Source organism: Odontesthes bonariensis, chromosome 22, assembly GCF_027942865.1.
Source record: "Odontesthes bonariensis isolate fOdoBon6 chromosome 22, fOdoBon6.hap1, whole genome shotgun sequence".
Taxonomy (NCBI): Eukaryota; Metazoa; Chordata; class Actinopteri; order Atheriniformes; family Atherinopsidae; genus Odontesthes; species Odontesthes bonariensis.
Window position 1 is genome coordinate 26,997,052 of NC_134527.1, and position 16,118 is coordinate 27,013,169.

The window sequence follows — 16,118 nt, forward strand, 5'->3', positions numbered from 1 at the left end:
AATTTAGACAAACCATTTCATTGGATGTTAAATTAGGACATGCCCTCTGGTACAGGATGAGTTATCAATATTTTAAATTTGTTTTCTAGGCATTTAGAAACATGAAAATGTCATTAGGAATATGAAGAAGACCTTTTTATCATTGATCAACCACATCTACCACAACACATATCCTATTAAACCACTTAAATATATCCTCTGGTTTTGCTGGTTTGCTTGGACTTCCTGGCGGGCTGTTGACAATGGGCTGATTGCTGATTTGACTCACCTGTGGTGGCTTGTGGGTCACTGACTACTTAAAGGCCGGCGCACACCTTTACGATTTGTGTACGATTTTGTCGGCCCGATGACTTCGCATGGGAATCGTAAAGGTGTGCGGTAACAGCCGACAAACGATTTTGTCGTTTCATCGGATCAAATCAAACATGTTTGATATTTCCGTACGGATTTTCCTTGTGCCGAATACAATCGTATGTGTGTGCGGTCTCTGTTCCGATGTCATTGCGCAGGATTATTTAAACAGCCAATGGGAATAGCGCACTTAGTCACGTTGGACGACTACGACACAAACATGGCTGCCTCCAGTTTGAAAGTCACGTGATTTGTGGCTTCCTATTTCGGTCATGTGATAACATTCGGTCAAAAAACTCGTAGGTTCGCAAGTGTGTGCGGTGGACGTGCGAGCCTGTCAAATACAGTCCGAATTGTTATGCCGATCACCCGACAAACGATGCAATGATGACATCGTAAAGGTGTTGCCAGATTGTTGGTTATCCATACGTGGTACAAGTCTGGCTCGTGCTACTATCTGTAGCTGCTTGAGATTTTGAGTCCAGGTGTATTTGCTCACCTTGAGTTCACAGTTGAATCGTATGTCACTGCAATAATTGTTATTGGAGCACAGCGTTTCTGTAAAGCCACTTGGAGTCACCATTGTCACAGCCTTAAAGGGGAACTCCGGGGCATTTGAAGCGCAATCCCATTGCTAGAGGTTGTCAAATACTGACAGTAGGACACAGACTGGTACAAATCGGCGCTCCCTGTGCGGCGATTGCGCAGCCTGTCATGCTAGCCAACTACGTGGTGGCTAAGGGGCAAGTGCTAAACCTTCCACGTAAAACAACAACTTGCACACTGCAGAAACGTCACACCACTTTATAAACCATCCGACAATAAAGTCACAAGCCTTACCATCAAAACCATATGCATGGTTCTCACATTACTGGCATGGGGACGTTACAAAACAACTTTATAAACAGCATGTCACTTACCTCTTGTCGGTATGCTCGCGCATGTGAAAGCCCAAAAGAGTCAATGGACAATACTCCCAAATACAAAACAATTATCTTCTCTAGAAAAACTACGTTCAAGTATTTAAAACATTACAACAATACATGCCCAGTAATATTGTTGTAATGTTTTAAATACTTGAACGCAGTTTTTCTAGAGAAAATAATTGCTTTGTATTTGGGAGTATCGCCGATTTGCACCAGTCTGTGTCCTACTGTCAGTATTTGACAACCTCTAGCAATGGGATTGCGCTTCAAATGCCCCGGAGTTCCCCTTTAAGGCTGAGTTATACTTCTTTTAACTGCCCTTGCGCTTGCGTCTTGCGCTTGTGTTAATGGCTCGAGACGTTTATGCTTCATTTAGCTTTGCCGGCGCTTGCGTGTGCTGCGTGGCGATTCACCGCCAGGACAGTAGGTGGAGCAGCGGGTTTTTTCAATGACAAGCCTACTACGATGAAAGGAAATTCACCGCCAGGACCTCTTCGGCAAGTCTCTCTTCGACTGGATTCATCATAGACATAATATATTAGACATAATATATTATGTCTATGGGATTCATGCTTCTTCTTCTTCTTCTTCGCTTTCTACCTTGGCGGTCTTTTATTAGGGGATGAAACCGGAAGATGAACACGCCGCCGGATATGATGTAGATAGAGGCTTGTGCTCGCGTCCAGAGTGGCTACTCTATAGCTCTGCTCGCGTCTTGCGTGAAGTTTAGAAAATTGAGGTGACACACGCAAGCACGCAAGGGGGGGCTTGCAACCGCGCAAGGGCTTGCGTTGCGTCTTGCGTTGCGTCTTGCGTTACCGACTATAAACCAGGCTTAAGTCACTGCTTAATATATATATATATATATATATAATTTTATTTACCTCTGTATCTCCCCACAGATCCTGAGTTTGTTTCTGCATCTCGAGTCCCCTTTTGGACTTGTTATCGCTTGTTATCTTTTATAATAAACCACTTACCTTTTACCTGTTTGCCTTTGCTCCTCTCTGGATCTGACCTGTAAGACCTTTAGGAAAACTGTAATGAGTTTAATAGGAACTTTAAGGTTGGTTTAAATAAAAGTTTTTAAACCAGTTTATTTTCTATTGATCAGTTTACAAGTAAAATATAACAAAGTGCATCTTTTCTTGATAAGTAAATGCACAAAACAATGTTTTGTTCATTTTGAGTTAATTCAACAGAAAACATCCAGTATTTTCCCACCACATCTCAACTGATAAAAGTCTGTCTTTGTCTGCTGAAGGTTTACTCAAATTAATCTTTAACATCCTGCTCTACCATTTGGTAAATCACATTTTTCACTGACCATACCTAAACCTTGACCAGAACTTTGTTTAGGTATGAAATGCTAAAAGAAAATGTGACACTTTTTGAAAATGTAATACTTTTACCGAAAAGTATCAGCCTGGTCACTTGTGATAAAAGCCTTGATTCTGGTTATTGCTCAAAGGAAATGGAAAAAAAATGCAAAGAAACCTTTTTTTCTTTGCTTTTGTATTGGGGTGGAAGTTGAAGGGTTAAGAGTTTGAAAGAGGAAAACATTACAGCATGCATAGTTGGACTGTTTAAATGCTCCAGAAGCTCTTCCTGTTTGTGCTTTGAATAACCTTTTTCATTATGGAAACCAGCTGTTTGCCTTTTATACAAGATTAAGTTAAAAAATGAAACTACATAATTGAAAAGTGTATTAGTCTCACATGTTTTACAGGTCTCAAATGCTTAACTCAAGCTTATGAAATGTCATTAAGCAACCAGATTTAACTTCTATCGGCAGTTTTCTTTTACCAATTCTTTCAGTTAAAATCTAATCTTAAAAAATATTGATAATTAATTTAAACACCAGTGAACTCACACATTTAGAGGAGCTTGGAAACCGTTTGTTACCAAGGTTTCTCCTAATTTTGATAAAAACACATCAACCGTATCTGGCAGCAAACCATAATCTCATTAATAATGTGATCGGTGGGAGGCCGAGCTGAACAATGAGAGAGCAGGAGAACGTTGAAAGGGAGGAGAAACAAACAAAGAGATACAGAAGGAGGGGGACGAGGTAATGCATCCTAATTGCCACCAGGCTGTTCTCCACGGGGGGGCCACAATTGAGCTGCAAGTGGGAGCAGTAATGAGTATGTTTACGTGTTCTTTGTGCTCCAGAAGGAAAATTCATGCCTCTCATAACACACTACATCTATTTAGGTGGGCAGGAGACAGTCGGATATATGTTGCTTTGGGACATGACAGAGCATGTGTTGGGTTTGATTTTTCACCTCACATTGGTATCAGCTGCAGAACTATGTGAATGTAATTACCTAAAACTGAAAGGTGAACATGTGTCTAAACATGTCTGGAAAGGATCTTTAGTTACAGTTAGCTGATGGCGTTGCACTTGTATTTTTCAGTGAAATTTAGATAATGCGGCTTAATTCATGGTAAACATGAACATCCAGAGGTTCAGAGGCTAGGATTTGTTGTTAGGCCCCCTAAGAAAATATCGGTTTCAGTAGCTATTTCACACAGAGATTGCAATATAAGTGACTATCATTCACCTTTAGTTGTTTTTACTGATGAAATAGAATTGGCAAAGTGATATATCACTGTAATCTTTCAAATAGCATGGCCCAGACACCGAATCAGAGGAGTGGCAACAGGATTTGCATCTGCGACATGCTCCATCAGCTTATAGTTACAACTTAAATTTCCATACAGTCTTGAGCTTACTCCCTCTGAATGCTCAGCTTTGAATCTCGATTCGGCCGGTCTACCTTACACAAATAATTACTAGACGCAGTAGTACAGCCTTGAATGGGCGGTATTTCTGCAGACACCCATAAACCAACTAGTGCTGTGGAGCTGGAATGATTGATCAGTTTGTCAAGAAACAGAAAATCAATTGGCAATAATCTTGGTTAAAAAATGAAGGAAAGTATTTAGCAAGAACTTTGTCAAATGTTAATATTTGCTACTTTCACTGTTCTCTGTGTAAGTTAATTCATTCCTTTTTTGTCCAGTGGATAATCCTGTATTCAAATAGACAACCTCAAAGCATTTTCAGCCTCTGCAAACTACAAACCCCATTTCCAGAAAAGCTGGGAAAATTTCAAAATACAATAAAAACCTAAAACCATCATTTGTTTATTTGTTTGTACCTTTATTGAACAGTCACAAAAAAAACACTTAAATTCACTGACCAAGTTAGCTATATGTAGGAAACAGAACCAAATGTAGAATCTGATGCATCAACACACTCAGTAAAAGTTGTTCCAGAGTCATGTTTCCCATTGTGTTCCATCAGCTTCCTTTTAATGACACTTTTTAATGGTTTGGGAACTGAGGATACTGATTGTTGCGGTTTTTCAGGGGAATCTGTGTTCAATCCTCTTTGAATCCAAGATTTCAGCCTCTCAACAGTCCGTGGTTGTTGTTGTCTGATTCTCCTCTTCATGATACATTTTCAATAGGAGGCAGATGTGGACTGCAGGCAGGCCAGTCTACTCTTAGGGTTTAAAATTCTGAAAATGTCCCATTTCTTGAAATACGGTGAATAGGTGCTGAGAACTTGACTCCTCAGGTAGAGTAAGGCTGGATACATCACATATCCTTGGTGGATATGTGACATGACCAACCAAACTACTTACTTCTGAGAATGACTGTGCTGACATGATCTGTAATATGTTTGAGCTAGTTGTGATGTAATTATTGAATTAAAAATCACTGCAACTTCTGATCCAGTGTTGTTGATCAGAAACAACTTTGTCTTGTCTGTTGATCCTGTACATTTACGGCCCCCTCGGGATTTCGGTTGCCTCACTTTAACAAGATGATGATTTAATTTTAGGTCATAAGGTCAGAAAACTGTGTAAATGCTCCTTTAAACTCTAAAAGTGTCCTTTTTTTTCCATTTAAACTCCTCCCTTCTTCCTTTCTTTGCCTCCTCTGCAAACAAATAGGACCAACCTGTTGTGTCTGCTCTGGGGTCGGTTCAACTTCCCGCTCTCCGCTCGGCTGCTCAGCTGAACTGATCCCAGGTCTGTAAAGACCCGCGGTTCTCCCCCCACCCCTTCTCGCTGTATTCCGACAGCAGCCCCGCAGCCTTTTCCTTCCACTCCACTTCAGAAACCAACCAGCCTGGCTGTTTCCCACGCCTCCGCACCACAGGCCACCAGAAAACACCTCGAATCAGCGAACACTGCGATATGCGGAAACAGCCGTTTTAAACCGCCGTTTGTTGGAATTATGCACGTTTCAAATGGGACTAAAGATGCGGGGATTCAATCAGATACGGCCTCGACTTTTTCCACTGGAGTAATTGTTCAGAAGTGGACGTAAACTTTTCAGACTGCGCTCCGTCTTAAAATGTCTGCGGTACTGAGTTGGTTATGAGTCATTTTTATGATAATTTTTGATCATTTGGAGAATTTCATGCCAGTGCTCTGCAGTGTATCGACAGTTTTCTAGCTCAAGACGGAACTTCCACACCTCAGGAATTCGACGCCAGTAACTGAAGTGTCCGTGAACGGCGCAGGTAGCTAGCTAGCTTGTTAGCTAGTTTTTAGTTTAGATGTTTATCAATCGCAGTAAAAAATTAAAAATGCCAATTTTATGGTTAACGCGGACTGTGGGGGTGTTAAGCACGCAGCGAATGTGAAATACATACTTTCAGTTGGGTTTTTCAGTCTATTGGGTTGTTTTTTAAAAACTACAAACTCGTTGTAACTCAGCCTATGCTGTTAGCCGTTGCAGCTAACGTCTAAACATGCCGCAGCTGAGCAGAGACGGGGACGATCTGGGAGCAAACGACGAGCTGATCGCGTTTAAAGACGAAGGGGAGCAGGAGGAGAAGCGGAACGTGTCCGCCGAGCGGGACCTGGACGATGTCAAGTCCTCCCTGGTCAACGAGTCAGAGACCAACAGCAGCTCGGACTCGGAGGTGAGTTCAGCGGGGTCAGTTCATGTTGGAGACGGTTTGTGTTGTCGGTGCTGGTCTCTGGCTGTCCTTACGCCACTGTGTGTGGGTTTGTGTGCAGGCAGACAGACGCCCGAAGCCCCATCCAGATGTGGAGAGCAGGGCCAGACAGAGCCAGCTGTTTGAGGAAGGTATGGATGGAGCATCTGTAGTGTGGTCATGTTTTGTACCTGAGTTGGGGTAGCAAGTAGTATACTGATAATAAATTAACCACCTCAAACATTTTACCCGTTTCTGAAGTGAGATGACTTCTGCTTTTTTAGCCACCTATGAACGTTTTTACTTCTTCTTGAACAAAGCAAGCTTCTTGAAGGCCGTATTTCTGTGCTATTTGATATTATTTGTAAGCAATTGTTTGTTGTTAAACTCATAATTAATTAAAACATGGTCAAACCAAAATGTAAATACTGTATAAAAAAAAAATAAAACAGAATTTGTATAATTCTAAGGAGCTTTAAAGTGAATATTTGGTCGGAACACCTTTTTATTCTTCAACACAGCCTGAACCCTCTTAGATAAGCTTTCTGTCATTTCTTTAAGGAGTCTTCAGGAATAGTTCTCCAGGTTTCTTGAAGGACATCCCAAAGCTCTTCTTTGGATGTTGGCTGCCTTTTGTTCCATTCTCTGTCGAAATGATCCCACACTGCTTCAATAATGTCGAGGTCCGGGCTCTGGGGAGGATTCGTCCCTCCATAAGATCTGTTGCCACTGATTTTCAGTCCACTTCTTGTGTCATTTGGCATAGCTCAGCCTTTTCTCCCTGTTTCCCTTCCTTGAGAATGGCTTCTTGACAGCCACCCTTCCATGGAGACCATTTCTGATGAGGCTTGGGCCAACAGTAGATGGATCAGCTGAAGGTCCAGATGCATCTCTCAGGTCCTGTGTCAGGTCTTTTCTGGATTTTTTTTCCTCTTTCTTAAGGACATCACTTTCAGATACTGTTCGTCTGCTGTAAATAGTTTTTTAGGCCTGACAGTTCTTCTTTTGTCCAGTTTCCTCAAATGTTTTAAGGACACACTGCACACCATGCTGAGATATGCCAAGTTTTCAGCTAATAGCTCTTTGGGAATCACCTTGTTGCTGCAAAAATACTATTTTCTGTCTGTCAAACTGTGTTATCTTTGGTGTTTTTCATAAATGCAACTAAAGAAATGGGAACAAATGATGTGTCTTTGTGACAGGCTGCTAGTAGCAAAGTGCCTAAACATCCAATTTAAAATGGCTTCTTTGCTAAGTTGTCTGTTATGTGTAGACACAACACTGGTTCAGCCCTTGAGTTAGGAGCCTTTTTTCTGCTTGAATAGGTCAGAGGTTCTCTGAAAATGGTCAGGTACAAGGACTGGACTGAAAATGAATGAAAAAACAGAGGATGTCCAAAGGAAAACTTTGAAAGACCTTCAGAAAGCCTCGAGATCTATTCATCAGGACCACTTTAAAGATTACAGGAAAGTCTGGCTGCTTGGAAGGAACCCGAAAGAAATGAAGGCTGTATCAGCTCTGCAGTCATCAGATGTTTGCACATTGGCTTATTATCGAACGCTCGGCGCCCTTAAGACTGTAAATGTGTACATATATGAGTGGAGGTAGTTTGATTCTAATTTGACTGCTTTACTAACATATTACAGACAAAAATGTTTTTTTTTTTTTTTACATTTTAATATATGTATATTTTCATCGATCTTATATCTTTATGGACTTATTTATTTATATATATTCTTACTGACTGACTTATTTACACACATGCATTTAAAACTTGGAAATTCTTCTTATTATTATAATAAAATGTATTATTATTTTATTTAGTTGATATTTGATTCCCTTGTCAGCTTCATCCCTGTTCATGTTATACATTTAATATTTAGTTTTTATCAAAACTAAATCTAATCTACTCGTAGGCCTTCCTTCTAAGATGAGTTTACCATTTAAACTGTACATAATTAAACTTAGCATGGCATTAGAATGGTTTTAGATTTAATGGAGACTAAGTTTTCTTGCTGATGTTGTGGGAGTTATTTTCTCAGGCTGAAGTTCCCTGCAGAGTCACAGCCTATATCCCATTATACTGCCATTTTTACAAGCTGCACAATAGCTGCACTCTTTGTTAAATGAGTTGCAGGGCTTCTCTTTCACAGACAGAACATGTGATGTTGCTGTTTGTTGAGCTGTTTCCTTCCATCCAGCTTTTTTTCCACACACAGTTACAGAAACATTTGCATCTGAAACATCCTGCACTGTAATCTTGTGCTGCCTTTCCATCGTTCACTCATTTGTGTTGAGGTTTTACCCAACTCACATTCATGCATGAAGGTGCTTCAGACACATTAAATGTTCGTCACATGCACATAAAATGAGGTAAATGGCTCGTGTTACGCTTGATCTGATGTGGAACTGGTTTGTCAGCACTCAGGAAGCAGCAGGATGCAGGTCTCTTCCAGCCATCTCCGTATGTCGGGTATCCCTTCTTCATGATCCCCGACCTGGGGAACCTCTGCAATCCCTACCTCGCTAACGGAGCCCTCGCATCTGGCGCCCGCACGGTAAGATGCCATGAACACATGCGTTTACAAAGAGAGCTGTGACTGATCGCAGAACATCAGGAGGTTAGCTGGATTATGTTTGGCTCTTTTTCCTGAATGTTTGTGTCTCCTTGTTGTTTTTTTTTATGTGCAGACAAATGTTGAAAATATTCAGGGAATGTCATTAGTTCCTCATTTAAACTGGCGCCAACCGCAGCGTCTGAACAGCAGCTGACGGATGTTACGGTGAAGCTTCAGCCTGCTGGTTTCTCTCAGCTCTGATTGTTTAAGTGAGGATGCGACACTGAGTTGTGTTTCTGTTGACAGCTCAGACCATCTTTAGTTCCATCGAGTAGTATCTTTAAGAAAAAAAAATCTCCTTTTTACACTCGATGACTTACTGTTGATTTGCTTTGTAATGCTGACATGGTCTCTTTGGTTATTGTTGTTTTTGTAGCTTTACTATTTTAAAATAGTAAAAGTTTTAACTTTTCTATCTAAATTCAAGTTTTGTGTAATTTTTCCTGAAAGTTTTCTCATTTAAAATTTTCTATTGTTTCAGTAAATATATTTACATTATATTTGGTCACAAAATGAAACTTTTTTTTGTTGCTGTTTTTGTTTTATTTGTATTTTTCCGTCTTCTTACAGATGTGTCAGGAGTTTGTATATTTCTTATTTTGTTCACACTTGCAGTTTCCACGTCATGGGGGACATGAATGCATGTCTTTGGCCTCGGTTCGCCCTCTTCAGTTGGTTTGGCTGCCGGTGTTTAACTGACTCACGTTTAGGCGTCCCCAACAGAACGGCAACGGCTCAGATTCGTGTTGTAACTGCAAAGTTTCTTTTTTTAATCTTGTGGTCTGATCGAAATCTTTGTAAGAGTGCTTCTGGTAATCTCTGCTCACTGTCACTGTTGAGGAAACAAGCTGAAGAACCGGACGAAGAAAAGCATACGAAGAAAGCATACACAATGCCACCTGTGGTGTCACGTCAGCAGAGGCTGGCACATCTGATGCGGATGCGGAATGAATTTACTCTAGGTGTAGAACTGTATATGTATCTCAGAGCTAAGCGGCTTCGGCAAAAACAGAAGAGAAGGTGGAATGTTCGTCCTTTGCAACAAGATGAACTTTGTCAAACGTTGTCCTTTGGGACAACGTTGTCCCAGTGTAACTTCATAGATGTGTCGTACAGATGTTTGTAGAGGCGCACCCTCTCGGTCACCGCGGTCTCTGCAGTGTTCATGTTTCCTTTCTCTTGGTCAGCTGTTTCCGGTTGAGCTCGCGCGAAGTCAGGAAAAAAGTTCTGTGCGACGCGCGAGGATTTTTAGCTTGCGACGGGGGGCGTGGCGGAATTTTGGGTCACGTGACCGTTTGCGCCATTTGCGACCAGCTAGTAAGAATGGGTCAAAGCGAGGTTGCGCTGAGTAAGAATCAGGCCTTAGTAGTTTTTTTTTTTTTTTTTTTTTTTTTTATCACGACCCACCTCATGAATCACCTAATGACTTCTTTTATGAGCCCCACCCCCAACAAAAAGCAGTGAGTCTATGTTTTAGATTATTGGTTGAATGTATGATTTATAGCCAGCAGTGTCAAAAACACAGATTATTTTTGGACATTCTGACGGTTTTCTGACATTTCCTAAAGCAAACCGCAAATAATTGCCAAGATTGGAGATGAATGTGCAGTCTGTGCACAGTTTGGCTGTTTAAGAGGCTGACGTCACGCAGATTAATGAACTCACCCGGGACGCTTCAACACGCTGAAGCTGCTTCACATTGTGGAGATACTGTTCTCCAAAAGTGAGACCTGGATACCTCGGCCTGCAGGCAGTCTGCTGTGCACATACATGTGATTTGTTGTGTGTGTGAGCTGCCAGGAGGCTGTTTTGATGAAGTGGTTCGTGATGATTCAGGGTTAGACGAGCCTGAACACAGTCTGAGGTCTGATCGCTGCTGCTGCTGCTCGGCTGCAGATTAGCTGCTTTAGCTGGGAGTCACATAGCAGGATTGGCTGTGTGTTGCCCAATTTCCCGTCCCTGTAGCTTTTTTTCAGGCTCAGCTGGGATTAAAGGGATACGGGCCGCTGGTTTAATACAGTAACACTCGTGGCCATCAATCTAAAAGTTGCCTCTGTGGCAGAGGGGGGAATTTAAAGCAGAGTAATCTGACACAGGGAAGTTGAAGTTGATGACCTGAGGCACATTGCTGTGCTGAGGTTGTTTGGTCTGATTATTGTGGAGTTTAAACAATAGATAAACGGAAGCAGAACTGAAGCTACAGGTGAAAAAAATTAAGAATTTCGTATCTGTGTGTGACAGTTTCCTGTAATCTGAAGTGTTCACATCTGAATACTTTAGTTCTCATCCTTTCTACGTCAGAATTATGTCCCATCATTGAAGAAAAGCTTTAATTCACGATTAAATCATTTGCGATTTGTAAAAATGAACCTTTATGATCACTTGATGAAGTAAACTGAAAGTTCTAAAGGCAGTAAGGGAAGTCTGTGAAACAGTTGCCTCAGCTAAGGCTACGGCTACACGAAAACGAAACGAGGTTTTTTTTGAAAACGGGTACGAAAATTCTTGCGACCACACGGAAACGCGCTGCTGGTCCAGACGAAAACGATGAAACGATGCAGTACACACGCCACTGTGTCACGCCACGCTGTGAGACAATAGAGAAGTGTTAAAATTGGCTCACAGCGTCAACGTGTGACTGACGCAAAAACGTTTTTGCTGTAACAATAGAAACGAAACGAGGCCGTTTTCAAACTTTCCCACTCTGGAACCCGTTTTCAAAAACTATCGTTTTGGGGTAGTGGGAACGCCGGCTCCGTGTGGCCGCGACAGCGAAACGATAAGAAAAAGTATCGTTTACAGTGAAAAACGTTTCCGTGTAGCCGCAGCCTAAGGCTGGTACATTAGATTTAAAGCTGCAGTTATCTCTCTTTTTGTTGTTGGTCGTCTGCAGTCATATGTGATCATTAACTGATAGTGAGCATTATTTCCTGCCCCAGTCACACATATCTGTCAGGTGAGTGTTTGAATGTAATTATCTGAGATGTACCTCAAAACGACGTCTTCAGTCTGGGTGAAAATCCTCTTTAGTTTTGCAAATGGCCAAAGCAATTGGCTTTTTGATGTTCTGTCAGCTCCCGATTGGCTCATTTCATGCAGACAACATTTCTGGTTCAGATTTGACCCATATTTGTGATTTCTTTCCCTTCTCTGGTTTGTTTTAAAAGTCTTTCCTCTGTGGATTTAACCCAGACACACATGAATGCTAAACACACAGCCAAGCCCACTCACACAAACACCTGCATTCCTCGGCTACGTAGCGCCCCCCCCCCCCGTGACTCATTGTTGTCATTAGCAGGGTCTGAATGGTCCTAATGCTCAGCTCCACAGGAGGCTGCACCGTCTCATTACACCAGGTTACGTTTGTAAGCTCTGTCCTTTCTCTTTCTAACACCAGCTCTGTTCTGAAACAGGTCAGGGGTAAGAAACTGCATTTTTGTCCTCAAATACTCACATTTCCCTCATCTGCAGTTCGACCAGGAACAGTTGATACTGATCACTCTTTTCTGAACAACCTCATTGGGAGTTTCGTTGAACACTGAAGTCATGTGACATCCTGCCCGCAGGTGGTAGTTGAGTCAAAATTGCGTAGAAATTTCTCGGTCACTTCACAGCTGGAAAACCCTGGACGTCAAATCTAAAGCACGTCAATAAAAAGTCAAGGTTTTTTTTTTTTTTTAAACCATCAAAATCCTGGTTAACTGTTTAACTGCTGATGAGACGTTGATGCATAAAGATGCATGTAGTGGCGATATCAGTGAGAAAGAATCAGTGTTACAGATACGTCCGCTGCCCTTTCTGCCATCATGGATGTTTCTGCGGTGCTTCATATCTTTCGTGCTGTGCTCCACTCTGGAGTACAAGTCACCGTCAAGGTTGGATAACTCCTGCATGTAAACACTCAGTTCAACTCAAATGAGCCTAGGTGCTCTGTGAATGCTCCAAAGTTCCATTTTTATTGTATATTACTCCAACTGAATTCCTAGTAAAGCTGCTCTCATTCACATATTTTTCCGTTTCTTTAATCAGAAACTGTTTGAACAGACTAACTCCTGACACCCTCTCACATCTAAAGACATAGTCACTGAGTTTTAAGTCTCAGACTAAAGATTTTACAGGGTCACTATTTGCAAGACCACATCTGGCATTTTCTGAGATTATTTCCCATCATGCACCTGGTGGAGATTATTGACAACTATGGTGTCGACCGATAAACAGCTTTTAGCCACAGCTGCATTTTTAAGTGCAGATGAAACATCGTAGAGACATTTGTGCCATTGCCATAATGCAGTTAGTTGCTCCTTCTTTTGTATACCAAATAACCAAGATCACAGGCGCGAACCACAACTCTCATGAGATTCGTTCCGACACTGAAAAGTTTGCCATCGCCTAAACTCGTGTAGTGTACGGCCAGCTTAAAACTATGAGTCAACTTGCTTAAAGCATTTCCCGACTGTCGCTCTGCTCTAATGAAATCCTGATTTTTATAACCACAGCCTCATCTGACAGAATCACCATTAAAGTAACTTAAAGTCAGCGTCTGTGCAGTGAATTCAGCTGTACTTACATGTACCATGATCTCCCACAGAGGAAGTTGGAGGCAGCAGGATGTTCTTGGATGTTTTCTTACAGACCAACTTCAGAAAGTGTTGTAACCACTGCTAGACTCATCTGTGCATGTAACTGTGCTTTGTGATCACACAAATGTCAATGTCAGTACAGTCGCTGCTGCAGCACAGGGGTGGATATTAACCCGTGTTTGTTCACATTCTCTCAGCCAGCTCTCTGACTCAGAACCAGATTCGGGCTGTGTAGACGTTTTATTGTTTGCAGAGAAAAACGAGTTTCCACTGACAACTGCATTCAACCTTGAAACAGCAGTTATTCCTGCTCTTCCTCTGCTCCACTCCTCCCTTGTTTCTCTGCACACAGTGGAGATCCTGTGTAACTTTCAGCCTGCTCAATGTTGGCTCTGTTTATGAGGGAGGAGGAGATGCGCCTGCCTGTCTGAAGCAGTCATTGTAAACAAGCTATCGCTAGTTGAACGCTACCTGAACCATAATACAGGCTGTTTACTGTGCGAATGGGTGCAGGCAGGAAGCAGGAGGCGGCATGTAGAGACAACCTGTCTGCTCATTCAGCCGTCCTCCCATGACTTCCCCCGTCTCACCCACCTCCCCCTCACAGCCCCAGTACACACTCTTTTTGCTCGAGCGTGTGAGGCAGACGTTCACAATGCATGCAACAAGTTTATGTTCAACTCTGCAACCAGAAAATATCTTTAGATACACAAACCAGATAAAGAAAAGGAGAGTGAGTACAGGCAGGGAGTGTTGTTTTTATATATTTATTTCTTCTGAGAGGAACCTGTTGTCAGTCAGTGTGGTTACAGCTCAGCTGTGTCATTTGACTGGACCACCATCTTTGTCCTAGTATATATGTACAGGAGGGACTGAAGTATGACTATAAGAAAACGTCCAAGACATCCTGCCACCTCTAACTTCCTCTGTGGGAGATCATTGTACCTGTACATGTAAGTACAGCTGAATTCACTGCACAGACGTCGTCTTTAAGTTAATTTAATGGCGATTTGCTTTTTTTTTTTTTTTTTTTATGTCATGTCAGATGAGGCTGTGGTTATAAAATCAGGATTTTTATTAGAGCAGAGCGACAGTCTAGAAATGCTTTTAGTGAGTTGACACCAAGTCCCAGTTTGTGGCAAAATTAACAGAAAATATGTGAATGAGAGCAGCTTTGTTGGGAATCCAGCTGGATTGATAAACACTTTACTGTTCAGTTTTGTCAAACCAACAGCACTTTGTTTGATTTTTCTCTAATTTCATGTTAGTTTTTACTGCGGTTTGATGTTAATTGACTCAGTTTGAACACTTAGGTAAAATTTAGTTCAATTTTTCATTTTTCTTTTTTTAGTTTGTTATTTATCCTCAGATTATCACCGTCTGTCATTTAAAAACTATAATTGGTGTGTTTAGGCAGGACTGAGCGGATAAGCTAACCGGTATACGCTGATTTATTTCAAGCCTTTTTGTTTAAAGGTTTTACGTTGACAAAGCTGACCTTCTGCCTTAATGTTCTTGTGTTTGTGTTCTTTTTTCTGTCTGTATACATGCGGCAGTGCTTGTTTAGTTAAAGTTGGTCCCTTTCAGCAGGCTGGAGCATCCCAGAATTCCTCTTGTTTTCTCTGACATTGTTCCCAAAGTCTTAACATACCAGGAGGATGAGGCGTCTAAAACAACAAGCTCATACATACACAGAAACAAAGCTGTGGAAGCACACAGCACATTCTGCACAGATATGTTCCCATACGTGTGTGTGGAAGCAGGAATTATAAATAAGGACTGCAAATAGTTAGAAGACTGAATTTACAGAAACTTGTACTTCATTGTATTTGAGACCCAAACTCTTCTTTTCTCCTTATGTTGATTTACTTCCACACTGCTAGATGGAACTTTCTGCCCGTCAGCTGCAGCATGTTAGCAGGGTGAGCCTTTACTGCTGCACACTCTGGAATGAATAAATCGTGTACATGTGTAAATACATGTTCATTTCCTGCAGGCAGAAACTGTTACATGTTGGCTCTCACTGCTCTGTCCACTGACTGCTCAATAAAGCTTTTTACAAAGTTGTCTGAGCTCTGTGTTGTTGGACGGAGACAAAGGAAGTCCTACTTCGTCTACTCGCATATCTGTAACTGACCTTAAAAAATCAAATGGAAATACAGTTTAGTATTGGATGAATGGAGCTTGCTAACGTGACCTTGTGCCGCAGATGGGTGTATGAAGAGTTAACGATGTCTGTAAACCTGCATGAAGAGTTGATTCTTTTGTTGTTGATCTGCGATACATTTAAAGGAGAAGTTAGTTTTTTTTTTTTTTTGTTTTTAAACCTGGACCTTATTTCTGGCATAAAATACGTTTATCTACTCACCGATGACAGTTTGGTGAAAGTCGGCGTCCTTTGGTAGATATTTAGATTACTTGAGATCCGCTTATATCCATATAGCGGGAGAGAACAGGGCAGAGACAATACAGCCTCTAAATAAGGCATTATCTGTCTTTATTTCACCACTAATTTAAGCCGAATGAATGAATGCGTACTATTGCACTGTTGGCTCATAGCTGCTGTGTTGTTGTTATTGGCGGCTTATAGGGGGCTTTCTACACACACGTCTACTGGGATGACTTCATCGACACGCGCTGCTGCAGCACAGCTTATTTACTCTGTGCACTGTGACAGTCA

General features: G+C 41.6%; 1 protein-coding gene across 3 annotated transcripts in view; it reads left to right on the top strand.

The window, feature by feature from the left end:
* Positions 1–5,258: 5,258 nt before the first annotated feature.
* LOC142373410 (transcription factor 7-like 1-B) overlaps positions 5,259–16,118 on the top strand; it is a 28,234-nt gene continuing 17,374 nt past the window's right edge. For 2 of the 3 annotated variants that reach the window (XM_075456669.1, XM_075456671.1), the window contains exons 1-4: positions 5,331–5,820; positions 6,030–6,225; positions 6,323–6,392; positions 8,662–8,798. In XM_075456669.1, the coding sequence (XP_075312784.1) occupies positions 6,052–6,225; positions 6,323–6,392; positions 8,662–8,798 (381 nt within the window). In that variant the 5' untranslated portion in view covers positions 5,331–5,820; positions 6,030–6,051. The other variant, XM_075456670.1, reaches the window with a different exon arrangement.